Raw genomic sequence first — 15893 nt, 5'->3', positions numbered from 1 at the left:
GCTTTCCATCCATCGGTGTTGTGCAAACGAGCTCCACTTCCTCCATACCCTTGACATTCATGAACTCAACATAACCTGGTAGCACCAGCATGGCTGAATAATCCGGTTGCCTTTATTTAGCTCATCGACAAAATATTGAAACGGGTAAGCAATTCTTCACCGCTGAAGGGACAGGAAGTAAATACCTTTCCCCAAACCTGGAAGAGCTCTGCTGCTGGGAGAAGACTGCCAACCCACTCCCAGATGATCTGCCACCCTACGACGCAGCTCCATCAAAGGCGCATTAACCACCAATGGTTCACTCTCCCCCGCCGAATCCATATCAAGCCCCGGACTGATATCATCCGATTCACACTCTGAAAATCCTCCAGAGCCAACCAGGGATACTACAGTGCCTTGCGAAAGTATTCGGCCCCCTTGAACTTTGCGACCCTTTGCCACATTTCAGGCTTCAAACATAAAGATATAAAACTGTATTTTTTTGTGAAGAATCAACAACAAGTGGGACACAATCATGAAGTGGAACGACATTTATTGGATATTTCAAACTTTTTTAACAAATCAAAAACTGAAAAATTGGGCGTGCAAAATTATTCAGCCCCCTTAAGTTAATACTTTGTAGCGCCACCTTTTGCTGCGATTACAGCTGTAAGTCACTTGGGGTATGTCTCTATCAGTTTTGCACATCGAGAGACTGAAATTTTTTCCCATTCCTCCTTACAAAACAGCTCGAGCTCAGTGATGTTGGATGGAGAGCATTTGTGAACAGCAGTTTTCAGTTCTTTCCACAGATTCTCGATTGGATTCAGGTCTGGACTTTGACTTGGCCATTCTAACACCTGGATATGTTTATTTTTGAACCATTCCATTGTAGATTTTGCTTTATGTTTTGGATCATTGTCTTGTTGGAAGACAAATCTCCGTCCCAGTCTCAGGTCTTTTGCAGACTCCATCAGGTTTTCTTTCAGAATGGTCCTGTATTTGGCTCCATCCATCTTCCCATCAATTTTAACCATCTTCCCTGTCCCTGCTGAAGAAAAGCAGGACCAAACCATGATGCTGCCACCACCATGTTTGACAGTGGGGATGGTGTGTTCAGCTGTGTTGCTTTTACGCCAAACATAACATTTTGCATTGTTGCCAAAAAGTTCAATTTTGGTTTAATCTGACCAGAGCACCTTCTTACACATGTTTGGTGTGTCTCCCAGATGGCTTGTGGCAAACTTTAAACGACACTTTTTATGGATATCTTTAAGAAATGGCTTTATTCTTGCCACTCTTCCATAAAGGCCAGATTTGTGCAATATACGACTGATTGTTGTCCTATGGACAGAGTCTCCCACCTCAGCTGTAGATCTCTGCAGTTCATCCAGAGTGATCATGGGCCTCTTGGCTGCATCTCTGATCAGTCTTCTCCTTGTATGAGCTGAAAGTTTAGAGGGACGGCCAGGTCTTGGTAGATTTGCAGTGGTCTGATACTCCTTCCATTTCAATATTATCGCTTGCACAGTGCTCCTTGGGATGTTTAAAGCTTGGGAAATCTTTTTGTATCCAAATCCGTCTTTAAACTTCTTCACAACAGTATCTCGGACCTGCCTGGTGTGTTCCTTGTTCTTCATGATGCTCTCTGCGCTTTTAACGGACCTCTGAGACTATCACAGTGCAGGTGCATTCATACAGAGACTTGATTACACACAGGTGGATTGTATTTATCATCATTAGTCATTTAGGTCAACATTGGATCATTCAGAGATCCTCACTGAACTTCTGGAGAGAGTTTGCTGCACTGAAAGTAAAGGGGCTGAATAATTTTGCACGCCCAATTTTTCAGTTTTTGATTTGTTAAAAAAGTTTGAAATATCCAATAAATGTCGTTCCACTTCACTTGTTGTTGATTCTTCACAAAAAAATACAGTTTTATATCTTTATGTTTGAAGCCTGAAATGTGGCAAAAGGTCGCAAAGTTCAAGGGGGCCGAATACTTTCGCAAGGCACTGTATGTCATCCCCGGAATCTGGAAGTCCCTTAGCCAGCATCCCCAATCCTCCTGAGCGTGTTTCCACCCCGGGCTCACAGGACAGCACTCGTGATTATCTTTAATTTTCATTGTGAGATGTCCTAGGGCACGGTCGGAGGTTAAAACTTGGCTGGTTAGCCTTTTTGAACTTACTCTTATCTTACTCAAGCAAGGACGTACTGGCTACGCAAGCAAGGCAGAAAGTAGTGTGTTTTTAGCAAACACAAAAACCGATACCAAGACCAAAAATCGCAACATCTAAGGGGAAGAGTACTTTCTCCCAATAACAGACACCTAAGTCGAAGCCCCATCTCGTAGTCTTTGTATGCTTGAAAAGTTTTTAAATTACGTGGTCCTTCAGGTAAGCTGAAGAGCAAAGAATTCAGGAAACGAATGAAAACTCAGGTATTATTTCCAGGAAGATATAATTTTGCCCCTTGGGCATGATTTCAGTTTTGGTCATTGACTCCCCATAGTATGTTATACCGAGTGACCGGCTGAAAAGGAACTGTGTACACACCACATTGCAATCTCAACACTATAATATTTGTCATTGGACTATGAAAAACATGAGCTGGGACACACCCAGAGAAAATTATTTTATGTAGAGGTGCTGACTAACGGCAATAAACTAAAAGCTATAAAAAATGAAGAGAGTCGCACACTCTATATATAAACTCCCAGTAATTTATTGGGTAAATTGGACTATGACCATGTTGTGGCTCTTCAGTCCAACTCTCCATTGACATGAAGATCATCGCTGCCACTTGTCATATAATTATGGTTTCAGGGATGATTGCCTGATCACAATAGTAGTAGAAAAATAAAGTAATTTCATCTGCACAAGTATAACCCTCACATTTTAGAAAGGGGAACTTCATGAGTAGTTGATCATGTGAAAGGTTTAATTTATGTCCCAATCTGTCATAGTACTGACCACTTTAACTATTACAGATCACATGCATGAAAATAATGTACACACACGTGAGTCACAGAGCTACACAGTAATGTCCTGAGGAGAAGCTATTTGCCATGCAACTTACTGTGGATGACGGTGTTTTTAGTTAGTTTCAGTTTTAGTTTATTTTTTATTTTTACAGGGACAGTGCACATTAATCAACGTTTCAGTAAAAGTGCCGGTTTTAGCCAGCCGGCTAATTTTCAACCGCAGTCCCTGGGCAGGTTATTAAAAACAATTACAATATAGACAATAGCAGCATAGAACAAGCAAGACATAGCAACATAGGACAAGCAACACATAGCATACAGACAGAGCAACATAAAACAAAAAGCAGCAAGACTGCTCTTTGTATTTCCAATGAGCTCAAAGCCCAGCTGCCCCCTCAGAAACTAAGTTTTACTTGTGTAATATTGCACCCTGAATGAAAGAGGATACCTAGTCAGTTGGACAACTGAATGATTTCAACCCGAAATGTGTCTTTCACACAAGATAACCGACTAGCTTGGCTGTTTTTGTGCATTGCCCCCCCCCCATCTTTTAGTTTTTTTTCTGTCGTAACTGCCTTTTCCCCTGTAATGTAAAGCCTTTTGACCCTAGGTCTTATTAAAATAGCATGCCATAACAGATATAGATGGGGGTATCATCCTGGGTATGCGACTGACAGTCAAAGAGACGTATCGGAGGAGGATGGCAATATGATCTAATGCCCCGCAGTGTCAAACCAGAGAGGAGCAAACTCTCCACTTTAGAGATTGGGCTCCTGAGTGGTCTAAGGCACTGCATCTCAGTGCTAGAGGCGTCACTACAGACACAACCGGCCGTGATTGGTTGTCCCATAGTGCGGCGCACAATTGGCCCAGCATCGTCCATTGTAGATAAGAATTTGTTCTTAACTGACTTGCCTAGTTAAATAAAGGTTAAATAAAATGAAATTAAAGAGATGGGGCTGCACCTTTCTGTCAGCTACCAGCGGTTGTCAGGAAAAAGCAATTATTTGTTGCTAAGCACATCCCCCCGGCAACAAGCACAAAGCTCATTGAGTGCAAGGAGAGCACTTTTACTGCTGTAGTAACATCAGCGCAGAAGATGGATACAGAGCTCCCTGGGATTCAGTTTTCTAAGACGGACACTTAATTTGCATGCACTCTGGAGTGGAATATCTGTGCCTACAGGTTCTTGGTACTCTAGTGGCCTGGTATATTATGGATTTTCACTGGTGTGAAGTTTAGTTTTCAGCAGAAGTTTTCAGACAGGAGTACACAAAGAGTGTGGCAAAGAAGGGTCAAGAGAAGGAAGGAGATTCTGGTTATTTTAACTTAAATAAATGCCCTCCGTATGCACCTGCGTTTGTGTATTATGTATGAAAGAACTTGAAATGACCAAACGCTCTTTCACCAAATGGTTAGATGTATAGGAAATTCTCAGTAGTGTTTATCAGGGCCGGTGAGAAGTGATTCCAGTGAGTGTATTTTAAGTTTAAAAAATCATATAAAAAATGCATGACTAACATCCACACATAGAAACATGGGAATAGTGTGCTACATTACAATTAATGCCAAGTACTGTGTGTGTGTGTGTGTAGGAGAAAAGTGCATGTGTTTTTGGGTGTAAACTATACTTTAAAACACATGCTGCACATTTAATCCGGCACATACATAATTAAAATGTATGCTTATATACTGTAAATGATTAATGGATTGCAGTTGTAGACAGAAAGAACATTTGTCTTACATTTTTGAAAGCTATCTCATAATGAAGAATTAAACATTTAATCAGTTCTCAAACTGCATTGCTGTAATTTTAATTATTGGAATGAAAGGCTGAGGAAGCTCATTTTAATGTTATTCATGAGTAAAACAACAATTTTGCTATACAAAGAAGCACAGGATTTCTGAAACAAATGACTTTGACACTGTGAAGAGTTAAAGGTTTCTTGTCGGAGGACAAAAGATGACATCAACATTGTAAAAACACCAGCATTACGCAATATGACTCTATACTTGCACTTAACACTATTACTCTGGACATGTACTGTGGCCATTGTTATGGATGACCTAATCTACAGTGCCCTGATTTTTTCTTTTAGAATATTAATATGAACCCAACAACAACACATATAGTCCAAATTGAAGCACTCAAACCAAACAGAAAAGAGTTGTCCACCAGTTACTATTCTCTCTCAAAATACATACAGTACCAGTCAAATGTTTAGACACACCGTCTCATTCAAGGATTTTTTTAATTTGTATTATTTTCTACATTGAATATTAGTGAAGAGATCAAAACTAGGAAATAACACATACAGAATCATGTAGTAACCAAAAGAGTGTTAAACAAATCTAAATATTTATTTTAGGTTCTTCAAAGTATCCACCCTTTGCCTTGATGACAGCTTTGCACACTCTTGACATTCTCTCAACCAGCTTCACCTGGAATGCTTTTCCAACAGTCTTGAAGGAGTTCCCACATATGCTGAGCACTTGTTGGCTACTTTTCCTTCACTCTGTGGTCCAACTCACCCCAAACCATCTCAATTAGGTTGAGGTCGGGTGATTGTGGAGGCCATGTCATCTGATGCAGCACTCCATCACTCTCGTTCTTGGTCAAATAGCCCTTACACAGTCTGGAGGTGTGTTGGGTCATTGTCCTGTTGAAATAGAAATGATAGTCCCACTAAACGCAAACCAGATGGGATGGCATATCGCTGCAGAATTCTGTGGTAGCCATGTGCCTTGAATTCTAAATTAATCACTGACAATGTCACCAGCAAAGCACCTCCACACCATCACACCTCTTCCTCCATGCTTCACGGTGGGAACCACACATGCGGAGATCATCCGTTCACCTACTCTGCATCTCACAAAGACACAGTGTTTGGAATCAAAAATCTCAAATTTGTACTCATCAGACCAAAGGACACATTTCCAATGGTCTAATGTCCATTGCTTGTGTTTCTTGTCCCAAGCAAGTATCTTCTTCTTGGTGTCCTTTAGTAGTGGCTTTTTTGCAGCGATTAGACCATGAAGCCCTGATTCACTCGGTCTTCTCGAACAGTTTATGTTGAGATATGTCTGTTACTTGAACTCTGAAGTTTTTGCGAATGCACTTAAAGAAACTTTCAAAGTTCTTGACATTTTCTGTATTTCATGTCTTAAAGTAATGATGGACTGTCATTTCTCTTTGCTTATTTGAGCTGTTCTTGCCATAATATGGACTTGGTCTTTTTCCAAATAGGGCTATCTTCTGTATACCACCCCTACCTTGTCACTACACAACTGATTGGCTCAAACACATTAAGAAGGAAAGAAATTCCACAAGTTATCTTTTCATAAGGCACACCTGTTAATTGAAATGCATGCCAGGTGATTACCTCATGAAGATGGTTGAGAGAATGCCAAGAGTGTGCAAAGCGTTCATCAAGAGTAAGGGTGGCTACTTTGAAGAAATGTATTTTGATTTGTTTAACACTTCTTTGGATACTACATGATTCCATATGTGTTATTTCATAGTTTTGATGTCTTCACTATTATTCTACAATATAGAAAATAGTAAAAAAAAAATACAATAATAATCATTAAAAACCTTGAATGAGTAGGTATGTCCAAACTTTGACTGGTACTGTATAAATTGGTTGACCTATTCTACAGTGCCCTGAGTTTTTTCTGAACCTAAAAACAACACGTTACAGCTTGGGAAAATCGTTACAACCAGAGCACTCAAACCAAACAAAGACAGGAGAGAAAAGGAGAGTATCCATGAAAAATAAACAGCTTTACTGTTCACTGTCAAAATACAAAGCTATCACTATCCATAACTTGTCAGCACATTTTCATACCCTGTCCAAACCACCAACATAGCTCCAGTGAGAGGCCAAGTCAGGGCTATTCCCATTAGAACAGTTTGGAGACAGGGCCATCTTTTTAAATTCATGAAGCTCACTGAAAGAGAGTAAAATACCACTACAAGTGATCTTATGAAGGACCTCCAGGCGCAGAATGCTCTGCTTATTATATATTTAAAACCCAAAGTTATGCCTCAAGGCAAACAGGCAACTATAGACAGACGTCCGGAGATGCCGTGTGAAACCAGTGTTCAGGGGATAGAAACAATTCAGAAAAATCTTTTCGAAGTTGTAGTAAATCTCAAGTATACTGCTGATGAGAATAGATCTTTGGTAGGTGGTCTTATACATTCATGACAATGAATACTTCTTCAGACGATTGAGAAAAGACACCATAAAAAGCCAATATACACACTTTCTCCTCATCTGCCTTTCTGAGCTCCTCTCTAAATCCTCATTTTGAAGTGAGGGAATATTTTTTGGGAGAGATTAAAGATTCAATTCTGACTCATGAAAAATGTTTACGCTCTAAAACCTCAAATTCTCTTGTACCTCTGCCTCAGCCTGTCTTTAAAGCAGTGTCCTTCTCGGGTGTCAGAAATGTGGGTGTTAAGTTGGTTTGCCTGTTGACAGAGTGCGTGGTGCAGCCAAGGGAGTCATGGACCAGAGCACTTCAGACACAAAATCAGACACAGAGTAACACGTGTCAGGAGTTAGACACTGGAACAAGGATAACTGTCCAGATGTCACACTCGCACGCACGCACACACACACCAAACACACTGCACCCATATAACAGTGAAGTCTTAATCAAAGATGATCTTCTGTGTGTGCTAAGAGTCAGGCATTGGCTTCCCTCTCAGCTGGCTAGAATGGGAAATCACCTTTTGTTGTTTGTGCATTTACATTTTTCATTGAGTTGATCATGCAACTGACAATTACCAATGCTCATCACCAACGAGGGACTGGTATTTTGTAAATGGAAGGTTCCACTCATCACCATCACTGGAATCCCAGCTGTGAAAGTAAATTACTTTCAACTTGATTGATGATCGGCGTTTCCTGATAACTGTGTTACGTGAATTTATTTTTCTTTTATATTTGTATGTGATTTAAATTAAACATACTTCTAAAAGAAGTGAAGGGAATTTAATTCTAATCTCAAAGGGCTATACAAGAAGAGTGCAGAGATAGTTTAAAATGTCACACTAAGATTAGAGGCATTGAATTGCATAAAATTAAATTACACAGTCTGGCCAAATCTTATGGGTCAAGAGAAAAAATACAGTACAATACTACATAGTAAAGCAGCCATACTCAACAGGTGAGGATCCAGACCCAGAACAGGGTTAATATATTATGTCGGACACCAGGAAGACTAGCTGTCGCCATTAGTGTCGGCTAAAAAATAACTCAGTCGGGCTTTCAACGTACTGCTGTTGAGAGTTGTAATAGTAGAATGCACAAGGTGCAATTTCAAAATGTGGTAGTGCATTGGCAGTCATTCACTAGGGCTATTTAAAACCAGTCAGAAATTTCCAGTTGATCAACTACTGCCGATGTTAGCTAAATAGGTCAATTAGGCTAACCAGCTATCTAAATCTTTAGTTATCATGGTCAGATTACATCCCCAGTTGCCTTGACCCTCAGGGGGCACCCATTGTTTTGTTCAGTCACTCAGGTTTCATATGAACACAGATCACATGGCAGAATTTGTAGAATTGCAGGAAATTAGCTTTAGAATGGCAAAAGTTGATCTCTGCCAACAAGAGGGGTTTGAACAATTTGGGGTCGCATGGGTTGCGAGGTGGGGGTTTGTTACTATGCCGATAAATGACAATATTCATCCGGACCTTTGCAATCTAGGAAATTTGTGTGACCGCATATTCTCAAATAGTAGTTGTGTACCCTGCAGTAAAGTGTTAGCTAACCATGTGTACGAAGCTGCAGAAACACTATATATTGACACAGGAGGTTAGTGGCACATTACTTGGGGAGGACATGCTCTTGGTAAAGGCTGGAGCGGAATTGGTGGATTGGTATCAAATACATCAAACACATGCCATTCCATTTCCTCCATTCCGGCCATTATTATGGTATATATATATATATTATTATTATTATTACTTTTTTTTATATATATATATATGTATATCCTCCACTCTGCAGTCTCCACTGATTGAAATGCAAGATTGAGTGTGAACATGATGTAGGTGGCTGGGCTGGATCACTGTGCTACACGCATTCTATTGAGTTAAAGATTTACTATGAAATGCTGCTGGGCCGCAGAGAAAAATAACATCAAAGAGACTCGAGTTGTAAATCTGGACGGCAGAACAGAACCGTGGTGGACTGAGGTAAAATTCCACCTGGTCTTAGTCAATACACAATGGAAGAGGCCAAATCTATTGTTCTGTGACATAATTTGAGGTGACATAATTTGCTCATGCTATCCATTTGTTGTCTACCTGAAGTCGATTCCAGATGACCAGATGATAAAGTACAGCAGAAATGATGTATTCATTGCTCCTCAACAGTTGAGTGTTTTTTTTTTTTTTTTGGGGGGGGGGGGGGGGTCGGCCATTATAAAGAGCACTTCCTGGTGGTTATATCCTAATGGGATGCAATTACAGAACATTCTACATAACGCTTACTTTAATTGGGCCCTCATCATGGCATGATCCCAGGAACAGATGGGCCGCATTTATCAGGGTGTGATAGCAGGTGTACGGCACTGGTATGGTTTCCTATAGCGCTACACTACCTAGCTATAGACCTAGCAATAGTTTGTACTCTATAGTGTATTGTAGATATTACATTGACCATGCAAAATGGTTATGTTTGGTATTATCCGATATAGCACTAATAAACTGCTCGTAATGTTAAAATAGATCCAGCTATGGCCATTTAGCCAGCAGTTCCGTTACCCTTAAGCAGGGTCAGGAAAGTTCTGCCCAGTGTTTGGTTCCTCTGAGCCTGGCCCTGGTCAGCGACTAGAGGACTAGCTCTATTACGCAGCCTCACGCCCATGCAGGTTTACTGGTATCGGTTTCCTGACATTAAATGGATTGGATATGGCCCTCATTGCCCACTTGGGGATGCCCCATACCAGGGTTTCTCTCTTTCCATTCCATTAATGCTTCCCACTCTCTGTGCTGGCCTCGTGTTCCTGTGCATTGGGGAATAGCGGGTTTGGATAAGGCTGGGGTAAGTAGTGATACGAGAGGACCAGTGTTTACTTCAAACCTTGACAATTCTTGCATGTTAAGCAAGGCTATGTTGAAATGAGACATGATCGGGGTGTTTGGGTTTGATGTGTCTCTATGCGATTAGATTTTTGTCACTCCTCGTTAGGCTCAGTGAAACCTACTACTACCACTACGGAGAAACGCTTAGGTGCATGTGGAAAATACATACACTACCGTTCAAAAGTTTGGGGTCACTTAGAAATGCCCTTGTTTTGAAAGAAAAACTTTTTTTTTGTCCATTATAATAACATCAAATTTATCAGAAATACAGTGTAGACATTGTCAATGTTGTAAATGACTATTGTAGCTGGAAACGGCAGATTTTTTATGGAATATATACATAGGCGTACAGAGGCCCATTATCAGCAACCATCACTCCTGTGTTCCAATGACATATTGTGTTAGCTAATCCAAGTTTTTCATTTTAAAAGGCTAATTGATCATTAGAAAACTCTTTTGCAATTATGTTAGCACAGCTGAAAACTGTTGTCCTGATTAAAGAAGCAATAAAAATGGCCTTCTTTAGACTAGTTGAGTATCTGGAGCATCAGCATTTGTGGGTTTGATTACAGACTCAAAATGGACAGAAACAAAGAAGTCAGTCTATTATTGTTCTGAAGGCTATTCCATGCAAAGAAATTGCCAAGAAACTGAAGATCTTGTACAACGCTGTGTACTACTCCCTTCACAGAAGGTAGCTAACACAACGTGCCATTGCAAACTGGCACTAACCAGAATGGAAAGAGGAGTGGGAGGCCCCGGTGCACAACTGAGCAAGAGGACAAGTACATTAGAGTGTCTAGTTTGAGAAACAGACGCCACACAAGTCCTCAACTGGCAGCTTCATTAAATAGTACCTGCAAAACACCAGTCTCAACGTCAGTGAACAGGCGACTCCGGGATGCTGGCCTTCTAGGCAGAGTTGCAAAGAAAAAGCATTATTTTTCTTTGCAACTCTGCCTAGAAGGCCAGCATCCCGGAGTCGCCTCTTCACTGTTGACATTGAGACTTTTTATGGTTGCTGATAATGGGCCTCTGTACACCTATGTAGAATCAGTCTTTTCCAGCTACAATAGTCATTTACAACATTAACAATGTCTACACTGTATTTCTGTTCAATTTGATGTTATTTTAATGTACAAAAAATTTGCTTTTCTTTCAAATACAAGGACATTTCTAAGTGACCCCAAACTTTTGAACGGTAGTGTACATAGCATACACATCAAACAGACATCCCATCACACATTCTGATGGGATCAAACCGCTGTAGATCAGTATTCCATCCATCCATCAGCCAACCTCAGTATTTACTTCTGGCTGAGTGATCACTAAGTGGGGTTAGGGACTCCCGGGCTACTTCCCCCATACATGGATGTCCGCTCCCATCATGCTCATGAGGACTAACTGGCACATAATTGGATGTGTCATGTCATTATTCACTACCGAGGCCAATGGCTGGTGAGCAGAGGAATGCTTTTCAAAAAGACATTTCCCTGTGTGCGAGGAAAGACCTCAAAGGAGCGTGTGTGTGTTTTTGTTTCAATTAATTATTGTGTGTGTGTGTTCGTTTGAGCACCAGCGGAGAGAGGGTGAGAGTGTTTTGGTGTATATAGTGCAACTGCTCCACATCATCTCATCCAAATGTATTTTTAGCATGGTTATTTTGACAGCCCTCCGAGGAGATGAAGAGTCTGTTTTCTAGTTTGAGAGCTATTATGTTCTCAGGCACACCTCAGCTTCCTACACTACATGCAGTACAGATACTCTCCATCTTTCTGCCAACCAGCAGCCTTCTTAGGGCTTCTAATTGTCCCAAGCAATAAATCAGTGGCGGCAGGTAGCCTAGAGGTTAGAGCGTTGGGCCAGTAACCGAAAGGTTGCTAGATCGAATCCCCGAGCTGACAAGGTAAAAATCTGTCGTTCTGCCCCTGAACAAGGCAGTTAACCCACTGGCTGTCATTGTAAGTAAGAATTTGTTCTTAACTGACTTGCCTAGTTAAATAAAGGTTAAATCAATAAAAAAATCTCACTTCCCACAGATTAAATATTAATTTGATGTTAATTAAGCCCTATTTCCCAGGGTAGGAACTCGCCTGTGTGTGCTCAGGAGGGATCCACCCAAACAAGTGAGAAACCTTGTTCCCATTTGCAACAATATGCAGTGATATCATGTTCACTATTTATTTTTATATACTGTTCTGCTTTAACTTGCTAATGTAGGGCCCAAGAACAAATCCTACTCACAGGATAAGGGACTTTATTGTAATGTTAGATCGATGTACCAGTACCTATTGGCAAAGAGCTCTACACTGTATATGAAATAAAATAACACCTTTCAATCTTCTCTAATTCTCTATCTCTCTCCTTCTCTCCCTCGCTTCCTCCCTCTCCTCCAGATCCCAGTCATGACAGGGGCCTTCATGGACTCCTCACCCAATGACAACTACAGTGCCGACCACTCGCTCTTCAACTCCTCGGCCAGCGTCCACGCTGCCTCTGCGGCTGCCTCAGCCCAGGCCCAGCAGGATGACCAGTCCTCGTCCAGTGATGCCATCTGGCTCTGGATTGCCATCATCGCTACTATCGGCAACATTGTGGTGGTGGGAGTGGTCTACGCATTCACCTTCTGATCCATCTCTCCTTGATGCCTACCTAGCCAAAAATTAGAGAGCCTCCCCATGGGGGAGCGTGATAAAAGACAAAGGACAAATATCACATACTGAATTATCAAAGGGCTCTGGGATGCGGATGCTGGGTATAGTGTGGGGGTTCTATAGTTGAAGCTTTAGCATCATTCACTTTCAATAGAAAAATCCTAAAGTTTCAGGACACGAACAGTACACACAGTACGCAAGTTCAACTGGAGGCAGAAGGGTATTTTCAACTTTAGTTGCCTAATTTTCAGTGGACATCATGCTCCTGAATGTTGTTGTGTTGCATTGTGGGGCTGAAGGGGCTTACAGATACATACAAGGTGAACTGGACCATCTTAAAATGTCCCCCAGATAGAAGAGAGGCAATTAAGAGGAGTGCTGCTTAATTATTGGGATGAACAGAGACGTGACTCTTAAAACATTTATGGGACTCTGGGATTACTTCTGCATTAGCCATGTGCTCAGCTTCTTACAGCCTGTTATCTGTTCTGCCAAAGGAAGGCTCAAAGTATTAGCTTTCCTTTGTAATATCGACAGAAAATGGACCAACGGACACTGGCTTTAATGAAACATTCCTGCATCATCCTTTTGGATCCACCAACTGTTATTGCTTCTCAGTTTCTTTAGCAATGCCACACCAGTTTATGGTCCAATAAAGACAATCACTCACCGTCTAATTTACTCTGATCACAACAGAAAATTCTTATTCTGAAAACATTATTTATTACACTAAACAATACATCTATCAATGCCATTTCACTTTTTTACAACAAACCTATATATACAACCGAGGCAGACTTGAAAGATATAAGCACAGTTTACATGAGCAGGAAAAATACTGTACAGCTTTATTTTGTCAAATCTTAATTGTTATTTAGCTACCTTCTTTGGAGTCTTTACATGCAGTATGATCTAAATAAGTGGGGTAATAGAAAGGCTGGGCGTTTTTCTATCTGTTTCCTTCAAGCTGGGTTATTTACATTCTGAACTGTTCAGTGAAATAGCTTTGTGCTGCAGTATGTCCAAAGACAGTTACAATGGCGATTAATCCACGTCCCTTAATTGAGAATATTAACAGGCTCTTTTCAAGACGCGAGCGAGGCCCCTGGTGTCACCACAACACACATTCTAGTGTACATGGATGTCAGGGAGATCATTTCTTTAGGTTATCACAGTGACAGTTCTATGAGTTTGTATCAAAATGATTGACTGATTTCTGTCTAGAACGGAACTGAAAAGAGCAAACAATACCCACGAAATGATGATGGAGATTGCTTGGTAAATGTGATGGTTTGATAAAAACATGCTCAATCTCAGCCTCTAAGCTTTCTGTTCCGCTGAGTAGAGCTGATACAGGAAAGAGTCGCTCCTTTCTTGATTTTCTTTTGTCTTCTTTCAAGGAGACGGTTGTTCTTGAATGTTGTCTGGCTTGCCTCATAAGCTGTAAGTGTAATTATCTGAGCGAGAGTAATAAACATCTATTTGAGCCAAGTTCTCTGTTATAGCCAGTGAGTTATATCAGCCACACTATCTAAGGAATTATGAATAACATTCGGATGCTGAAGTGAATAGCCATTTTCTTGTGTATACAACCCCCACTCTTGAGCTGATGCAGAATGTCAACCCACTGTGCACAGACGTCATTGAAACTAAAACAACGTTGATTCAACCAGTGTGTGCCCAGTGGGAAAATGTATTCCATCAACCTTTTTGACATCTTTATGTAACATGATATATTATTTTAAGCTACAGGGCATCACATAGTGTTATCGATAACCTATTTAAGGATCTGGGTAGGGGCCGTTAGTATTCAATTATATTTCTTATGTGATCTTGATAAAAGAAGACTTTGTAGTAAGACTATCTACTGTAAAAGGTTGTAGAGGGTTTCTCATGTCATGGTATACACTGTACATATTGGTATTTCTACAACCTACGCAAATAACTTACTTACATTACCCAACTATGATAGAACTTCCAACAAATTGTAATATTTAAATCCCCAAATTAGGAGGTAATAATATAATGTTGAGATAAGGTCTTCCAAAGACCGTTACTTTATTTTCTAATAACAGGTGAATGTGTGAGTGTTTAGCAATGTTGTAATTCACATAAATTACACAATCTTATTTTTTGTAAGAACATCTATTACTATTAAAGTTTCAGGATTGCTGTATATGTCTACATAACTCCTTATTGCATGAAAAATGTCCCATTCAATCCAACAGGGAAACGCATCAACAGAAGTTTTACTTTAACACTGTACAGTGGCAATCACGATTGACATTTAAAGGCAATGTTCCTGTGTTCACGGAGACCGCAATCACGGTAAATGCTGCATACGGTATGTCGGCTCAATTGGAAATTACCTTAAAATGTCAAGCGCACTATTGCACTGAACTTCTGCGATACGGATTGAATGAAACCCATACCCTATGCATAACACAATATATCACATTAGTAGAGATAGGCTTTTCAGTGTGTTTGTAGGACACAAGCCTGACAGATGATGCATTTGTTCTCAGAGACAAACTTCTGGCACTGCATCCTACTGAAGGTATATGCACTGGCACTGCTCCCTACTGAAGGTATATGTACTGGCACTGCTTCCTACTGAAGGTATATGCACTGGCACTGCTTCCTACTGAAGGTATATGCACTGGTACTGCTCCCTACTGAAGGTCTATGCACTGAAACTGCTTCGTACTGAAGGTATATGCACTGAAACTGCTCCCTACTGAAGGTATATGCACTGAAACTGCTCCCTACTGAAGGTATATGCACTGGTACTGCTCCCTACTAAAGGTCTATGCACTGAAACTGCTCCCTACTGAAGGTCTATGCACTGGCCCTGCTTCCTACTGAAGGTATATGCACTGAAACTGCTCCCTACTGAAGGTATATGCACTGGTACTGCTCCCTACTGAAGGTGTATGCACTGAAACTGCTTCCTACTGAAGGTATATGCACTTAAACTGCTTCCTACTGAAGGTATACGCACTGGCACTGATTGCTAGTGGATACTGTGCCCCCAGGTGAGATTGATGCAAGACAAGCATTGTACCATCACTCACTCTTACACAGGCACAGGTTGTATATATCTATGTCTAGATGAGATCCACTGTCATTCCTTCACTGAAAATTGGAGAAGTTGCCTCGTTTTACTTTGTTG

At 40.8% G+C, this 15893-nt stretch overlaps 1 protein-coding gene across 1 annotated transcript in view; it reads left to right on the top strand.

The window, feature by feature from the left end:
* The window catches only part of LOC110505716 (uncharacterized protein C14orf132), a 45437-nt gene extending 30540 nt beyond the window's left edge, over window positions 1–14897 (top strand). The window contains exon 2 of the mRNA XM_021585108.3: window positions 12464–14897. Coding sequence (XP_021440783.1) covers window positions 12464–12697 — 234 coding nt within the window. The 3' untranslated portion in view covers window positions 12698–14897. The remainder of the gene's footprint in view (window positions 1–12463) is intronic.
* Window positions 14898–15893: the final 996 nt, after the last annotated feature.

Source organism: Oncorhynchus mykiss, chromosome 25, assembly GCF_057628025.1.
Source record: "Oncorhynchus mykiss isolate SJ-2025 chromosome 25, ASM5762802v1, whole genome shotgun sequence".
NCBI lineage: Eukaryota > Metazoa > Chordata > Actinopteri > Salmoniformes > Salmonidae > Oncorhynchus > Oncorhynchus mykiss.
The sequence above is the reverse complement of the archived record's forward strand: the minus strand, read 5'-3'. Positions and strand labels throughout refer to the sequence as shown.